Consider the following 16,769-nt stretch of genomic DNA (forward strand, 5'->3'; position numbering starts at 1 on the left):
TACTGTGGGGGTTTCCTCACATATAAGACATGCATCATGCCTCTCTTATTATTATTATTATTATTTCCAATACACCCTTTCTCACTTCAAACCATGAACCTGTTTTACTCACCTCTGACTTTTCCAGTATTTACAATAAATAGCTGTGTGATCAAGCCACTGTCTGTTGAGTCTTTATTTGGCATGATGGTACTTGGCAGGTGAATCTGATACATTGTTAAAATGAAATAAAAAACTGGATATAGTGCCACTGTTTAAGACCATTTGTCTTAAAAGAAAAACTTTCTGGTGAAATAGAAAGGATATATGTGTGTGTCCGTGTTTTTCGTTATGTATGTTATGTATGTTTTTTGCACTTGCTTACACACTTGTTGCAGAATTTGGCTCATTGTGTCAAAACTCTACGCACAAGTCAAATAAGACACAACATCTGGAGGTAAACACCTCACTTCAGTGTCAAAATGAAACTGCAACTAAAACCTAACAATCCTTTTTCAAAATGGCATTTTTGCAACAGAATGATACACACATGCACCATTTGAATTACTGTTTGAAAGCAGCAACAATACACTGATGTACTTTATACAAAACACTGCTGTCTTTAGTATTTCGTATACCTTTTTAATTTTCTCTGACAGGCTCCTGTGAAAGATTGCTCTAGTACAGTACATGTACTCTCCTTTTACTGAACACAAAAAAAGAAAGGCTTCAGAAGAAAAATATATACAGCTTATTTTTTTTTCATTCTAAGTTTTTACAACAACAAGAAAACAAAGAAAAATAGATTGCAGTTTAGTAATCAATACAATATGTTACGCTAAACTCAAAAATAATTACAGTAAAATTACAGTGCAATGGTAAACAAAAATTAGTATTGTAAGGGACTGTAAGGGATGGGGTGGATGGCTTATGGATCCCACCCTCTGTTAGGGTCTGGCCACATCACTTCGTTCACATCACAAGCAATGTAATCCCTGGCTGGGCACCAGGGAAAATATCGCCTTGCGTGCTGTATCCAACCCTGGACTGACCCTACCTCAGTGTCTCCACATGCCTCTTCCATTGCTTGCAGAAGAGACAGGCAGGCATGTGGTTGGTGGTCATACACTTTTCAACACCAAGCCAAAAAGAATTCCTCAGTAGGACTGAGAAATGGGGAGTCAGGGGGTAAGTATACAACTGTGAAGTTACAGTTGGTGAACCAGTCTTGGACCAGAGCAGCCTGGTGGGAACTAACATTATCCCACATCACAACAAACCTGGGCTGCTCTTGTCTGTTCAGTACAAGTATGTAGTGCATCCAGAAATGTGATTATGTGTGCTGTGTTGTAGCGACCTAGGGTGGCATGGTGATGGAGAACACCTTGCAGTCTCCTTGCAGGAGCCCCCACAGACACCCCACCCCTACCAAAAGCTTACCTGCGGCCTATTTGTAGTACTAAGGCTCAGACTGATTGGTATTCAATTACTGTACAAGTGTTTTCATATGTGTGTTTGGGTGTTGCCAATTTCAGGTATGTTTTGCATTTCTAATAGAAGTGTTTTCCAAATGAACAATGTGTCTAATGTAAGAAACAGTGTGTAGTGTTTTGCAAACAGTGTGTTGCAGAATTGCAAACAAAGTGGAAAGCAGATAAATGTGTTTGACCTTTTGGTGCTTTTGTTTAAGGCACGGTTACAAAAGTTAAGGTTTTGGTGCCTTTGTTTAAGGCACGGTTACAAAAGTTAAGGTTTTGGTGCCTTTGTTTAAGACACGGTTACAAAAGTCAAGGTTTTGGTGCCTTTGTTTAAGGCACGGTTACAAAAGTTAAGGTTTTGGTGCCTTTGTTTAAGGCATGGTTACAAAAGTCAAGGTTTTGGTGCCTTTGTTTAAGGCACGGTTACAAAAGTTAAGGTTTTGGTGCCTTTGTTTAAGGCACGGTTACAAAAGTTAAGGTTTTGGTGCCTTTGTTTAAGGCACGGTTACAAAAGTCAAGGTTTTGGTGCCTTTGTTTAAGGCACGGTTACAAAAGTCAAGGTTTTGGTGCCTTTGTTTAAGGCACGGTTACAAAAGTCAAGGTTTTGGTGCCTTTGTTTAAGGCACGGTTACAAAAGTCAAGGTTTTGGTGCCTTTGTTTAAGGCACGGTTACAAAAGTCAAGGTTTTGGTGCCTTTGTTTAAGGCACGGTTACAAAAGTCAAGGTTTTGGTGCCTTTGTTTAAGGTACGGTTACAAAAGTTAAGGTTTTGGTGCCTTTGTTTAAGGCACGGTTACAAAAGTCAAGGTTTTGGTGCCTTTGTTTAAGACATGGTTACAAAAGTCAAGGTTTTGGTGCCTTTGTCTAGGCATTCACTTCCAATGTGTAAGCAATCGGTAAAATCTGTAATTCCCTTGACTGTACTAATGCCACTTCCCTAAATATCATTTGTTTTGGTTTTGCCACAGACTGTACAATGCCATGGACTGACGCTTATTGATCCCGTATACATAGAGTGGACATTTATGCACAGACAACTGTACTTCTTTCAAAGTATTTCTATTATTATTTTTGTGCTTTTCAATTTTTTGTCCTCTTGGCGAGTAGTACCAGTAGAACATTCTCATTCCCACATTTCATTTTTCAATCTTTGATCAAAGGTTATTTCAAATCCACATAAGCACATTTCTTGGAACTTGCATCATCACAGTTTCCTGTTGACCAGAATTTAAGGCAACAAAGCGAGCAATTAAAAATAAACACACACACACACACACACTCACTTTTGTATTAGTTTTATTCTTTGTGGCAGCTGGCAGATTTAAAATTCATCTGCCTACGTAATAATTAACTGTTTAAAAAAATGAGGATGAGGTGTAACGTTCATATGAATCAATTTAATTTCTTTAAAAAATGCCCTGAGCTTGCAAAACTTCCCTAAAGACAACCCAAAAGTCTATGAACCAGATCACTCAGGTTTGAACCTTGAGGAAGGCAGTACAGCAACATATGTTTACACTTTGTGCAAACCGTCAGAATTTGGCTCTGTTTTGTGCTTCTCTCTCAGTCCATCTTTGTGTGTTCATTTCCTCATTGTCTAAGCACATCATCTGCATCCTCGGCTGTTGGATGTCGGCTTGTGGTTTGATATGACATCCTGCCTGTCAGGGTTTATAATCCTCTGCCAGCAACTAGCCTGTCATAAAACTAAACAGGGAAAGACAAAAATGATCACAAAATAAACTCACTCCTTAGTATCGTGAATTTTTATGGCTGTTCTATATAACAAGTTGTGGAATATTCCAACCAGTTGAGAACAGGTAATAATAGTTCTTGGATTGTGTAAGCTACTTTTTTGCTTGACTATTACTATATGCTTGACAACCATTGCACTGTTCATTTGTGTATGCTGTGTGTATATGTTATAATATTTGCTTTTACCAATCATAAAATACAGTTCTTATATATACAGTATGATTTTGACATCAGTGATATAATTATTTGTAACAGAATAATAAATTTAAAATGATATCAGGGTGACTGATTTCTTATCAGAATTAAAGTTGATGTGATATTTTGTAAAAGGGCTAATTTGGCTGATGATATTATGCTATTACCAGGTCAACAGAAGTTGTTTTTTTTTAGACTTCAGAGATAAAAGACTTTTGGAGGAACTTGGGAATATCTTTTTGTCTCATTCATGTAAATTGATGTATGGCCATCTGCACTGCAGTTTAGCACTGTTCCTATTGCTTAGATAGTATTGGATTTGATCCTGTTTCACAGAATTGTCATACCTTTTTATACTCTTCAATATAGGGTAATTTCTCTGGTAAAGAAGATCAACTAGTTACTTCTGAGAATTTATCCGAAATGACCAAACCATATAATGATCATGTCTCTCAGTGTCAGGAGAGACCGATACCATTGACATCTGTCAGTTTTTGGCTATTCAGTACTTTCTCCAAGGCCATTGCTCAAAAAAGAATTTAGATTCTTCTTGCCTAGGCAATCACTTGTCTCTTCAGCTTCTCAGTGCAAAATGCTGATCAATATCCAGACACAAAAGTTCATATATTTGCATTTTTATTTCCTTTTATCACTCACTGATTTTGAGTGGTATGACAGGAAGAGGGCATTACCTTATGCTAACTTTCTCTGCTTTTAGAAAAACTGGGTCACTGTCAACAGATCTTTGCTCTTTTGGTGGCCCAGTTTTGGTAGTGTCAGTATGAACCATGCTCGGGTATACTCTTGGGCAAGTTTTCAAGTGTTCCAGTTTTGCTCATTTTACTCGTAGAGACATGAAAAACAAATTTGTCTAGCTTTCAGTCTTTTCTTTGTCAAACGTGCAGGGCTTTTAGACAGCACGATGAGGTTCCTGGTCTTTGCCTTTTCCTCACTAAAGATTGGTTCTCAGTCACAGATGTGGTTATAATAGGTAAGCTGCACCCTCTGGTTCTTGCTAGTAATCTTTGTTTTCTGTCCCTTCATGCAAGAATAGGGTCTTGGATATTTCCAAATATCAGAGCTATGGCACTCCATGCTTACATGTAATGTATGTAGACCTGTGAATACAAAGCCCAGCAGGTGGTAGGATTTTAAGACATAACAGAACGTATTAATGGGTTCAGGACTAATGCCAAGCTACATGACAGGTGATATCCAACACAGTGTCATGTAAAAAGTGAGTGAGCAAAGCACAATGAGACTGGGGTGTGTTTTCAGATTCAATTGTACCCAGAAAGAGGGTATTTGATGAGTGGAACAGGATGTTCACAACCTGCCATGGTCACACCCTATGATCATCGAGTAGCAGCCTTAACATGGAAGAATCACACTGTCTGAATCTGCACTGTCATCATCGTTCCTCACTGAGCAGAACTGAAGGTAATACCAGATTCAAAGACAATTTCAGCACTTAACATTTGTTTTAATTTTAATCATATTTTTATTTTGTAAAATTTAAAGTTCACCTTCGTATTCAAACTAGAGATTTATTTTAAAACACTGTTGACAGAGTGAGATGTGACTTTGACGAAATAGAAACTGCAAGTTTTAAATTTATCACCACAATCTTTAATTTAGTACCCTATCATACGATTTTTGATAATGGTTTCCAGTTAGGCATTAGGTTAGCTGAGAGATAGGCATTAGTAATTGCCCATAATTAGTTATTTCATATTTATTTGGGGGGGGGGGGTGCTAGTGTAATGACAGCATGCTCATGGAGCAGCTAAAGCACTGTAGCAGTTAGGACACAACTTTCAGTGACATGCCTGAGAGATGTTTACTTGTAGTGCAGTGTCAGCTGCATTTTGGTCATTCCTACTTTTCATATTTCATATTCATACGTGTTCCCTCTGCACACACACACACACACACACACACACACACACACACGTGAAGTTATGGCTCAACACATTTTATTTTCCTTATTTAGCGAACTGGGGGGAGTAGGACACACTTAACAGTAGCAAATTTGCTTACTTCCCTGTAAAGCCCAATTTATTCAATGTCAGATTCATTCTGTACTGTTTGACTTGATCATTGTCATAAACGTTGGCAGTTTCTATTCTTGAGTATGTGATAAATCATTTCCCAGTTTACTGAATGTGGTGATCCAGAAACTTAGTGATCTCAGAGACTTGAATTGGTATAATTGTACTTGCTACTTCAATCGTATTATTTAATATTTTTATTACATGCAAATTAAGAGTTGTTTTGAATAATTTCTGGGCTCAGTTTTCAGAGCTTCTGAGCTATACATAATGTCTCAGAATAATTGTAACTTAACTTGGTTCAGAAAGTCAGATAAGGTTATGGTTATAGCTAAGTGATGTTAGTGTTCAGCATAATATTCACGGTGAACCATTAAGAGTATCTTTTTCTCATTAATCATGAGTCAGGTTTTAGCATTTTTATTGACTCTGTTTGTGAATAATTCAGGGGTTTTCAAAAGCAAAATTACAATAATTACACAATATCTGGTTGATGAGCCAATCAGTTCAGAAAAGGTCACCAGATAGATGAACACCTGACTCCTCAATTCACTGGCTGAATTTTATCTTTGCAAAACATACAATTGATGATGGACTCTATGATATTATTACAGATTCTGCAATTAAAGACTCTGCAGGGGTACCCATCCCTCGGCACAACTTCACATGAGTGTATTTATTCATTTTTTTTTTCTTTTACAAGAAAACAGTTCTGTTATTTCACTCTGTGTGCAGGAAAATCACTGACCAACCTGAGTGCTTCTCATGACAAGTTCTCAAACTAGAAGTAATGGACTCTCAGAATGAAGGTAGTGTATGGATGAACTTGTTTTGCAGCACACCAACAGGCCAAGTTTCACAAAAACATCTTAGTTATTTGGCTCTCTTGTGATGATGATTTTGCAATTTAGTGTCTTTTTCTTTTCATTTATTGTATTTTTATTCTGGGTGTGGACTCAGGTTATTAACATGAATGTGTTTAAGTTTACTTCCTTACTGCATTGTCCACTTTTCAAATCTTCTATGTGTGCTAAATGTTACATAATAGCGAATGTATATTGCATGTTGGTCAACAGAAGAAGGTAGTTATATAGAAGACACTTGAGGACATTTATCTTGATGGCTGTGCTGTAACTGAAACTCTGTTTTCATCTTTATAGACTACAAGCACTTACCATGTAAGGAATGGACCGAATCCCATGTCAGCTCCTGGCTAAAAGACATTGGTGTGAAGACACAATACATACAAAAACTTAACGACGGGGAGGTTACGGGACCTGTCCTTTTGAGCCTCGAAGAGAAATATTTACGTGAAACCATTGGCATGGGCAGTGGCCAAATCCAGTTCCTACTTTCCAAAAGAGCTGGGCTTACAAAGAAGGACCTACAGCAGCATAAGCCACTAAAATCATCTCAAAAACACATTCAAAAATCTGCATCTGGTGCAGCACTCACAAAGGGATCAAAAGACGAACCTGAGAAATCCAAAAATCTGACTGAAAACGTACAGCCCTCCAATGAAAATGAAAATCCAGACATACCCTCCACTTCATCTTTTCCCCTGAGCAGATACAGAAAATTTGATGAAGATGAGAAAGATTTCAAATACATGAAACACTCTATACTCCCTCCAGAGACCGGTGTTGACAAGCTAATTGTTCCGTGCCATGAGTACAAATCGCTGGAGAATGCAAGCAAGCTAGATGCAAGAAGGCTGAAAATCAAATTTGCCAGTGAGGTCATAAGGTTTGCATGTGGGTGCATGAACATGCGTACAAATGGCACAATACATTTTGGAGTCATGGACAAGACCAAAACAAATTATAAGCATGGAGAAGTAATTGGAATTCCCATCAAAGACAAAGAGACCTTTGTAGATGCACTGGACTACATTGAAAACTCCTTTCTGAGCTCACATCATTATGATGCCCGAGAATGTATCAGGTCTCCAAAATTTATAGAGGTGACTGATAAAGAGAGCACAGAACAAAACTGGGTTATAGAGGTTGACATTGTTCCCATGGTAAGCATCGTAAGAGACAAACTGTACAGAGTTCGTATTCCAAAGTTCAATGAGAAAGCAAATAAAACTGAGTATGATCCAAAAACTCCTTATCAAAGAGTTGGGTCCAGCACATCATGCATTACTGATGACGATCTGGTCAGTTTCATTCAAGCACTCAAAGACCGTGACCTAAAAAGAGAACAGGCTGAATCCAACCACAGTCAAATACACAGTGACTGCAAAGAGGATCTGGGAAGGAAGCTCTCACTTCTCTTAACAGGTGGGAAAAAATACATGGACAACACATTGAATTACATCATTGTGACCAATAAGTTTGATGAAGAAAACCTGAAGAACATTAGCTTCCTAGCTCACATGAACATCCTCTGTGTTTTTGACTTTGACCCTGAGTCTAAAACATCTGGACTATGTCAAAAATACCAGGAGTACCACACACCGAACCCTCATTTTCTGCAGGACTACGCAAATGACCGCAGACTCAGCACCACTGACTTCGTCAAGAGTTTGCAACTTTTTGACAGAAAAAGCTGGATTTTCTGTAATGGCCGCACAGATTACTTTGGGGATGAAAATCCATGTGATGAAAAGAGCTGGGTTAGAACCAAGAAGAAATTGCTCAAGAGAGCGGTTTCTGTTATCTGCAATGAAATTCTACCTAAAGGATCATTTATAGTGGTTTTCCTACTCATGTCAGAGATTGAACAACCACTTGTTGATACATTTCATGAATTCTATGCAGAAATGAATGGTCATGAAGATGTGATCATTATCTCCGAGTCAGTAGAGATTCACAAGAAATGGTCAAACCTTGCCCAAGCTTCCTGTAGTCTTGAGACGCTTGAACAGGTCAGCATTGTTGGCATGTCAATGAGTCATGTAGATGCAACAGTTCAAAGCATTCAGCTTTCCAAGTGCGAGTCAACAAGATGCTTACCAGTCTTCAGTAAAGGGCTATGTTTCATAAAACGGGTAGATGAGGACAACATGTTCTCTTTAGAAATAGTAAGTGCTGACCAATGTGATGAGACAAATCTGGACATGATGGACCATGACCAAATTAGTGAACTTGAACAGTATTTTTATCGGGGAGGAAAGATTGACTGGTTGACTCTATGGCTGGCAGACAAAGGTAAATGTGGGGAGGTAATTCAGCGAGATGCTTATGCAGAGACTGATGAAATTGTAGAGACACTTGTCCTTCGTGGTACATCAGAACGGTCTGTAGAAAATATTACCATCTACCACCACCCTGGAAGTGGCGGAAGTACGGTGGCTCGACAGATCCTCTGGAAATGGAGGAAAAAAGTGCGATGTGCTGTTGTCAAACATTCACATCAATTCTCAACAGTCTGTGAGCATGCTACAAAACTAAGAGAGTATGGGGAGAAAGACAAGAATAGCTGCTTACCAGTCATTCTGCTTTTGGAGGATTACAATGCAGACTACCTAGATGATCTCAGACAAGAATTAAGCAATGCAGCTGCAACCATGAAGATCAGTCCCTCAACTTTATGTTTCATTATTCTAAGCTGTAAAAGGTCTCACGAGCCTCAAAGAATGTGTAAATCATTTCCATCACGTACAGCTGGAGTTACACACAAGCTATCTGATAATGAGAAGAAACTGTTCTCAAAGAAAGCAGAGAGTCTAAAGCTCAAGTTTGAGAAACTAGAGTTTATACTCACATTTGTACTGATGAGTGAAGGTTTTCAGGAATCCTACATCACAGACTTTGTGCAAAACCTGCTGGACAAAATTGATCATTCATCTCCTCAGACTCAGTTGATCAAATTTGTGTCACTGCTCAACAGTTACGTTCAGAATTCCTTCTTATCGGTATCACACTGTGAAACATTCCTAGGCTTAGGAAGTTACATACACAATGTCCGATACCAGACATTTGAGAGTTCTCTCAGTGAACAAGCCAAGCTTATTTTCATTCACTTAAGAGACAGTTCAACACACATCAGCGCCATACGGATCATTCATCCTTTGGTAGCTAAGGAAATACTGAACCAACTCTCAGCGAAACAGCCCCAGAGTACTATAGCAATGGATCTCCTGCAGGACAAAGCGCTTTTTGACCATCGGTTTGGGAGGGACGACTTTTTAAAATTCAACAGGGACCTGTTCATCAAACGGAATAAAAAAAGTAGGGGGGATCCTGAGGACACTTTATTCTCTCCTCTGATAGAACACGTTTGTAATAAAGAAGACACTGATAAGGCAATTGATCTTTTAAAAACAGCTTACACATGCCTTGGACAAGATGCCTTTGTGGCTCAGCAGCTTGCACGTGTACTGTACAAAAACAAAAGGTTCTCTGAAGCACAACACTGGGCTGGAGAAGCAAAGTCTCGCCTTCCACATGATACATTCATCCTGGATACGGAGGGGCAAGTGTACAAGAGATGGTTTTATGACTTACTCGATGCCCTTGACGAAGGCAAGGTAAAGCCTGAAGCAGCTGTTGAAATAATTGACATTGCCCTTAAGGGAATTAAAGCTTTCAGAGCCTCAGAGAAAGCACCAAAATCAGAGACTGTTGGCCTGAACAATTCTTATTTTGGAGAAGTTGATGTTGGATGCCAACTGCTTAAGCTTTTGAAATCAGTGGATGTTTTTTCAACAACAGAGGGAAATACTGAGCTAATGAGATACTTGCTGACAGACTACATACCAGAGACAATCAAAAAGCCATGGAGTAAGTTTCATGGTCTACTGAAGGGATTGAAAAACAGCATTCACAACGCGCTCGAGTGCATTTGTGACGATCTTGCTTACTTTCAAATTGACTTAGGCGAGGAAGAAGAGGAGCATGACACAAGAGAACCTGAACAAATATACAGTCCAAGAAAATGGCTGATGAGGAGAAGTGCTGTGTATGCTGAGTTTTTCTGTGATGTCAGTCTAAATGAAGAACTTGGCAACAATAACTCTGATGTAGATTCTGCATTTACAAGACAGATGAAAATTTATAAGCTTGGAGGGGGCAATGCCATAACAATCCTATCCCTGCTCTCAGACAATAAAAAAGAAAGAGCTGGAGAAAAGCTAGAGGAATTAATTGGCCTGTTTCCAGCAAATATCACCCGACAAAACCTTGATCAGAGTGAGCTTGAGAAATTCATCTTCTGTCAGATTGGTCTTGCATGTGCCGTACCTGGCTCTGGGAAGCTCCTTACACTCGGAGAACTTCAGGATCTTAGTATGAGGTTTTGCAGGGTGGGAAAAAACACAGCAGGAGCTAGTGCACACTTTCTTCTCTCACTCTTGTTCTGGCCAGAGGATCAAAAGATCAAAGAGTCATCAAGTCCTAGAAACAAAGTACTTATGTCTGCAATTGATGTCCTCCACAGATTTTGTGAGACGAAAGCCCGAACCCCTCGAAAAGCCAGGCTTGTTACTCATTTCTTTCTTGGAAAGGCACCAGGTCTGAACAAAATAATTCACAGGAGCACAATTGAAAAGTTAAGCAAAGGCACTCTAAGTGAAAGACGGCTGAAGTGGCTTAGCGGTGAGGTGTGGACAAACCCGAGTGTTATGCAGCTACTGAAACGGGTTGAAGGATGGACAGAGAACGGAAATCTTTTTGTTCAGGGAACAGTTCAGGGCAGTAAGATCAGAGTCATCCCTTTGTACTCAGCGTCCCTGCCTAATGGAAATGAAAATGTTACCTTTTACTTGGGTTTTTCATTTCATGGAGTAGTAGCTTTTGACATTAAAATTTTGGAATGACTCAAAAAAACATAAAGGAAACTCCATAATATTTTGGTGAAAGAAAAAGCAACAAGGATGATCACATACAGTGTAAATGAACTGAATACGTGGTTTACCTGACAAAACCAGTATGTGTGTTCTCACAGTAAAAATGCCAGCTTGCATATTATTGTTTGTTGGAGAGGAATCTGTGTATAAATGTACTGTCTTGTAGTTGATCTTCTATATAAGTTTAATGATCTTACATGTGCTATTTTTAACTGCGTGTCAGATTACATGTTGGAACTTAAATGTGTGCACATATACCTGCGAACTGTAACAAAAAGAATGTCCTTGTCTGTATAGAGAAATCTACAGAATTCACATTACTGCATTGAAATTGTCATTGGTTTTTTGGATAATTCCTGCTCCACTGTTTATCGCTGTGGCTGTATCATTCTGCATTTATGAAATTATTTAAATACATCTTTACTATTTGACTGCCTAAGTTATCTTCTTTGTCAGTTTTTATGGATCCTGTCAAAGAGGTGTCATATTTGTGCTTGTTTTGTTTTCATAGGTGCTGCTTTATAATTTTCCTACATAATCACTTTCATAAAATGACACAAACCTTGCATTTGGATCGTCAGTCTAAATCATTAACATGAAATGTACAGTGATTCATTAAAATTAAATATAACTGTCAATATAACCTTTAAATTAGATAGATAGATAGATAGATAGATAGATAGATAGATAGATAGATAGATAGATAGATATAGATATATTAAAAGTAAATAATGATCATTTGATAAAATGTCTGCTGGCAAAGGCCCCTTAAACGTGTTGCGCTGTAATGCTGTAACAGCGTAACTAAAATTTCTGCTTCAGGTTCAGGATCTCGTCTTCCGATAAAACATCCTCAATGCATTGCCACCTGCCGTCCAGGCATGTCCACAAACACCATGAACTGCAACTACAAATTCCTCTTACAGTATCTCACAATATCTAGGCCCATTAGCTTACAGGGTTATTGGATGTTGAACTTGAAGATTGAAGAAATAAGCACAACAAAAACATCACAAAAAACCACGGTAATATTACTCAGTTGGGAAATGTGCAGACCTGTCAAACTTCCAATTTCTTCCGGGTTTCTCTCGTGTTTTCCCGCCTTCTCTCCAGCTGTCCTCCCGTTTTAATATTTTCCCGTGAATCGCCAGTATTTTGGGACAGTCTAAAAGCGCTTGCCGACGCTTAACGTTAAAAATGCTTAACGCGTGAGTGCCAAAATGTCACTGCAAACTGCTCATATTTATAGCTGTTCTATAGTACTACGTATATCCAAAAGCTTGAGAACGTAGTTAGACAGGAAATATTTTAAATTTTGATTATGCGTTTTGTTTGCGCATATGTCATGGAATCCGCTTAACGAGCGAAACTTAAATGTAAAGTAAAGTAGGGTGACCATATTTCGGTTTTCAAAAAAGATCTCCCTTATTTTCAAAGCGCCGTGTTGACAGGTTTGAATGTGGCGGAATCTAGCTCGGCTTCATCTTAGGGCCAGCTAAAAATAATTAAATCCTGTGGAGTTTATGGCTATAGGATACATAGTTAGTAAAGTAAAATTAGTACTATTGTTTCATTTTTTCTCAACTTTGATTGATTCATTTTTTTAAATAACCTGAGGGCTACATGTTGTCCACGAAGCACATTACATGTATCTTTGACTTTACAATTGTTTAAAGACAAAGCAAGACAAAGATCATATAGTTATTATTGCATAGGGCCACTAATTGAAACAATATGTCAGGAGTCAAGGGACCGGTAGTAAAAACTTAAGCAAACATTGTTTGAAATGTTTCAGGGAAATCACCATAGAAAGGCACTCTTCTTTTGCTTGTCAAGTATTTTTTTCTATTGTTCTGACAAGGCCAGACTGACATGCTGCTCTCTTTCCACTGTCCCATGCCCCTGTGGGAACACAGCATCAGTGTCAGATTCTACAGGCATCAGTATCCAGGATACAAGCTTTAGAAAGTCCAGCACAGGGAGCTTGAGGAGTTTAGACTTTTTTTTTTTCATTCTTTTTTATTTGCAATATAGAATTACATATGACGAAGTATAGTAAAACAATGCATCACAGTAACAGAGAGGTACATCATTCTTTGTATATACGTATTTACATATAAAGGGTGAAGAACAAGATGTGACATTACAGACAACTCGTGGTGGGACAAGACAGACAACGGGAAAACAAAGGTTTGTTAGAACAGAAAGAAAAGGAAAAAAAATAGGTAAAAATTAAATAGATAAACGTTGAAAAGAATAGTAATACTTATAATTATATTAGGGGCCATTTGTGGAGAGAGGAATCAGCGTTGAAGGTATTGTAGAAGGGAGGACCAGGTGTTTTCCTGGGATTTAATGTTGTTTTTCAAAGAAGCGGTAAGTTTTTCTAGATTTGAATGGTCTGTTAGTAGATTGAGCCTGTGAGCCATGGATACCTTGGTTCTGTCTTTCCAGTTCAGTAATATGGTCTTTGTGGCAATGGTTAGTGATATTTATATGAATGGTTTAAGATGTTTGGGTATGTGTAATGTTAAGACATCACCAAGCAATGCAATGATGAGGCATAAGGGGATGCAGAGGCTAAGGATCTGTCGGATTTTCTTGTGATTTTACAAGTAAAGGAACCGGAGCAAAAGCGCGCTTGGAGAAAAGCTTTATTTGGTGGCGGTGGAACCCGGCAGCAAGTCTGCTTGCGCCACAGCTTAACTCAGAGAACTGTTACCGTGATCGGCCTTTTATACCATGAAGCAAACAGACAGTAGGTGTACAACGTTGCTTGATGCAAATCAGAATCTAGGTGTTAATGCTAAATTCCCCTTTTGTCTATGATGGCTGTCATTCGCCCATTACCGGTTGTATTTTGCCTTAATCAGTCGCTCTTGGCTCCAACAGTAACGTGGTGCCAAAGTTGTGAAGCTTTCTTTGTAACTATGGTAATAAGACCACCAGGTTAAACAGTTCTCTTATCCTGAACCATGTCTGTTCAGATGTTACCATAATCATACAGATCTCAGACAGCCTGCTCATGACCTCCGACCAAAAGTTTTGGACGTGTGGGCAGAGCCAGAGGGCATGGAAGTAATCATGTGTTGAGGCTGAACAGTATGAACATGTGTTACTTTGGCTGAAGCCCATGGGGTAAAGTTTGTCTGTAGTTATGTGGATTCTGTGAAGGCCTTTATATTGTATTAATTGGGTTTTTGGAATTGCATGTCATTGAAAATGTGTTACTGTGTATGCTTTGCTAATTAATATATGCTGGGAGGTCATTTATGTCCGTAGTCCATTTGTCTGCAGGGATTGTTATTGTGCTGTCTTCAGATGCTAGGAGTTTGTGTATTTGGGATAACATTTTAGGAGATTTGAGTGATTGTAACTTAAATACAGGGGAGGGAAGCTGTGATTGTTAAAGTTTCTATCGTTGATGCTTTTCTTTGTGACTTCTTTTAGGTGGATATACTGGAAGTAGCAGCTCACTTCTTAAACTAAACTGTTTTCGATTTCTATCCAGGGTGGATTGGTGTTATTTGTCCAGTGGTGGATGTGCGGTAATTGGTGTGAGAGGAACTAGTAAAAAAATTTGGGGGCCCCAGGCCTCTGTATTGTTTGGGCCTTTGGAGGGGGGATAGTTTAATTCATGTTTTTTGTTTTTTCCTGTAGTATCTGGAGACTGCACTATTAAGAGAGGAAAACCTGTCTGAGGGTGGGGTGACAGGGGTCATGGTAAAGAGGTCATTTATTTTTGGGAGGATGTTCATTTTAACGGAGGCAATTTGGACAATCAAAGATAGTGGTAATTTATTCCATCTTTCCAGACTGTCTTTTATTTCTTGTAGTAGGGAGGTATAGTTAAGTTTGAATAATTCGTTTAAATTTGGGGAAATGTGGATTTCAAGGTAAGTAATAGATTTTGCTGTTCATTTGAAGAGGGGCTCCCCAGCCTCAACATCTCAGTTAAGTTTGGTTATAGGCAGAATTTCTGATTTTGTCCAGTTGATGGAGTAGCTGGAGGGCCCATTTGTCAGTGTGTGTCCATGGTATGCTTACATCTCACTAAGTATTTCCATTTAGTTCCAAATACATCTTCAGTTATGGAAGCCAATCTAATTAACTTTTGGTCTGAAACGTGAAGCAAACACAGTGAATCTGTGCCAAGACGTGTTACCATTTGTAGTAAAATATGAGGTGTGAAGTGAAATTCGTTTGTAAAAAACAAAAAAAAACAAAAATAAAACTACTCAACAGACAAGAGCCATACTCACATTTTTTTTTATGTCATTTTCTTCAAAACAGAGTGCACTAGTCTATCTAACTGTGATGGGACAATGCTGCGTTTAACTGCCGTTTTCTGTAAATGAATGACTAATGTACAGGCTTGCCTTTCCTCTTCTCTGATTGGTCACTGTTGTACAAGTTACATTGATGAGTGCTGCAATTCTACAGACGTCGGGCGCTCTGCAATTTGAAGAGCTGTGGGCCTGTAGCCCGTGGAACAGTGAGGCGCATAGCATCCTTACATTGGAAAAAAAAAAACTGAGCACAGGACAGGCAGATTGTGAATGGACTACTGCTGTTCTAAAGCTCTTTCCAAAGTTCTTATGACTTAACATTACGACGACAGGAATCCAAATAAGTGGTCAAATACCTCCACTGCACACACCACCCGCCTCCTAGCCTAGAGTGTTATTTGTAACATATATCGCTATGATCTTCAAATAGTATGCAACTCACTTGAGTTGTCTTTTCAGTCTTTTCAGTATATCCACAGAGAGGGTTCTGATGTCCATTTTCACCATCACAAAGCAATGAGAAGTTTTGTGTCACTGTGGTAATACCATGTCTTACCATCTGATGTCACTGTTGCTTCTTCAGAAAACGTGAAAGAGGAAACACCTGTAATGTATTTAAACCCTCGTTGCCTGCACCGAAATGAGACTAACGTCAAAGACTTTGCATTTTCTGTAGGAGTAATATCACATCTTACAGTTACTGCTGTTTTGGACCTGGAGGCTTTTGTAATTAAAAATCTTGTGCAATTTAAAAACACAAAAGAAAACAAATACTTTGCTCTCATTGCAGTTGCAGTGAGATGAGGCTCCTTGCAGAAGTTTTCCTGTGCTTATCTGAGAGGGGTTTTATTGTTGATACTTACAGGAGTATAAAACACCGCCATAGCTAAGCTTTGGTTGTGTATCCCTTTTGCCTTGCACACATTTTTAAACTCACTTTCACCCACTGCTTTTCCCAAAAGCATCCATTTTCTTCAGTCTTGTGCCATCTCACAAATGAGCAGTCAGTCAACTCAGTCAAAAAATGTAAATGTAAATGTTTGCACACACACACCATGAGCAGTGAATTTGTCCTCTGCATTTAACCCATCTAACACACCAGTAGTGAACACACACACCAGACACAGGAGCAGTGGGCAGAATTCCTTGCACCCAGGGAGCATTAGGGTTAAGTGCCTTGCTCAAGGGCACACAGCCATGGATGTTGGTCCTGGGAATTGAACTGGCAA

General features: G+C 38.9%; 1 protein-coding gene across 1 annotated transcript; it reads left to right on the forward strand.

The window, feature by feature from the left end:
• The first annotated feature begins 6,247 nt into the window (after positions 1-6,247).
• LOC115826080 (sterile alpha motif domain-containing protein 9-like) lies at positions 6,248-11,221 on the forward strand. The gene is made up of 2 exons (XM_030789757.1): positions 6,248-6,266; positions 6,618-11,221. The coding sequence occupies exons 1-2, from the start codon at positions 6,248-6,250 to the stop codon at positions 11,219-11,221; spliced, it is 4,623 nt and encodes a 1,540-aa protein (XP_030645617.1).
• Positions 11,222-16,769: the final 5,548 nt, after the last annotated feature.

This window comes from Chanos chanos, chromosome 13 (genome assembly GCF_902362185.1).
Source record: "Chanos chanos chromosome 13, fChaCha1.1, whole genome shotgun sequence".
Classification (NCBI taxonomy): Eukaryota; Metazoa; Chordata; class Actinopteri; order Gonorynchiformes; family Chanidae; genus Chanos; species Chanos chanos.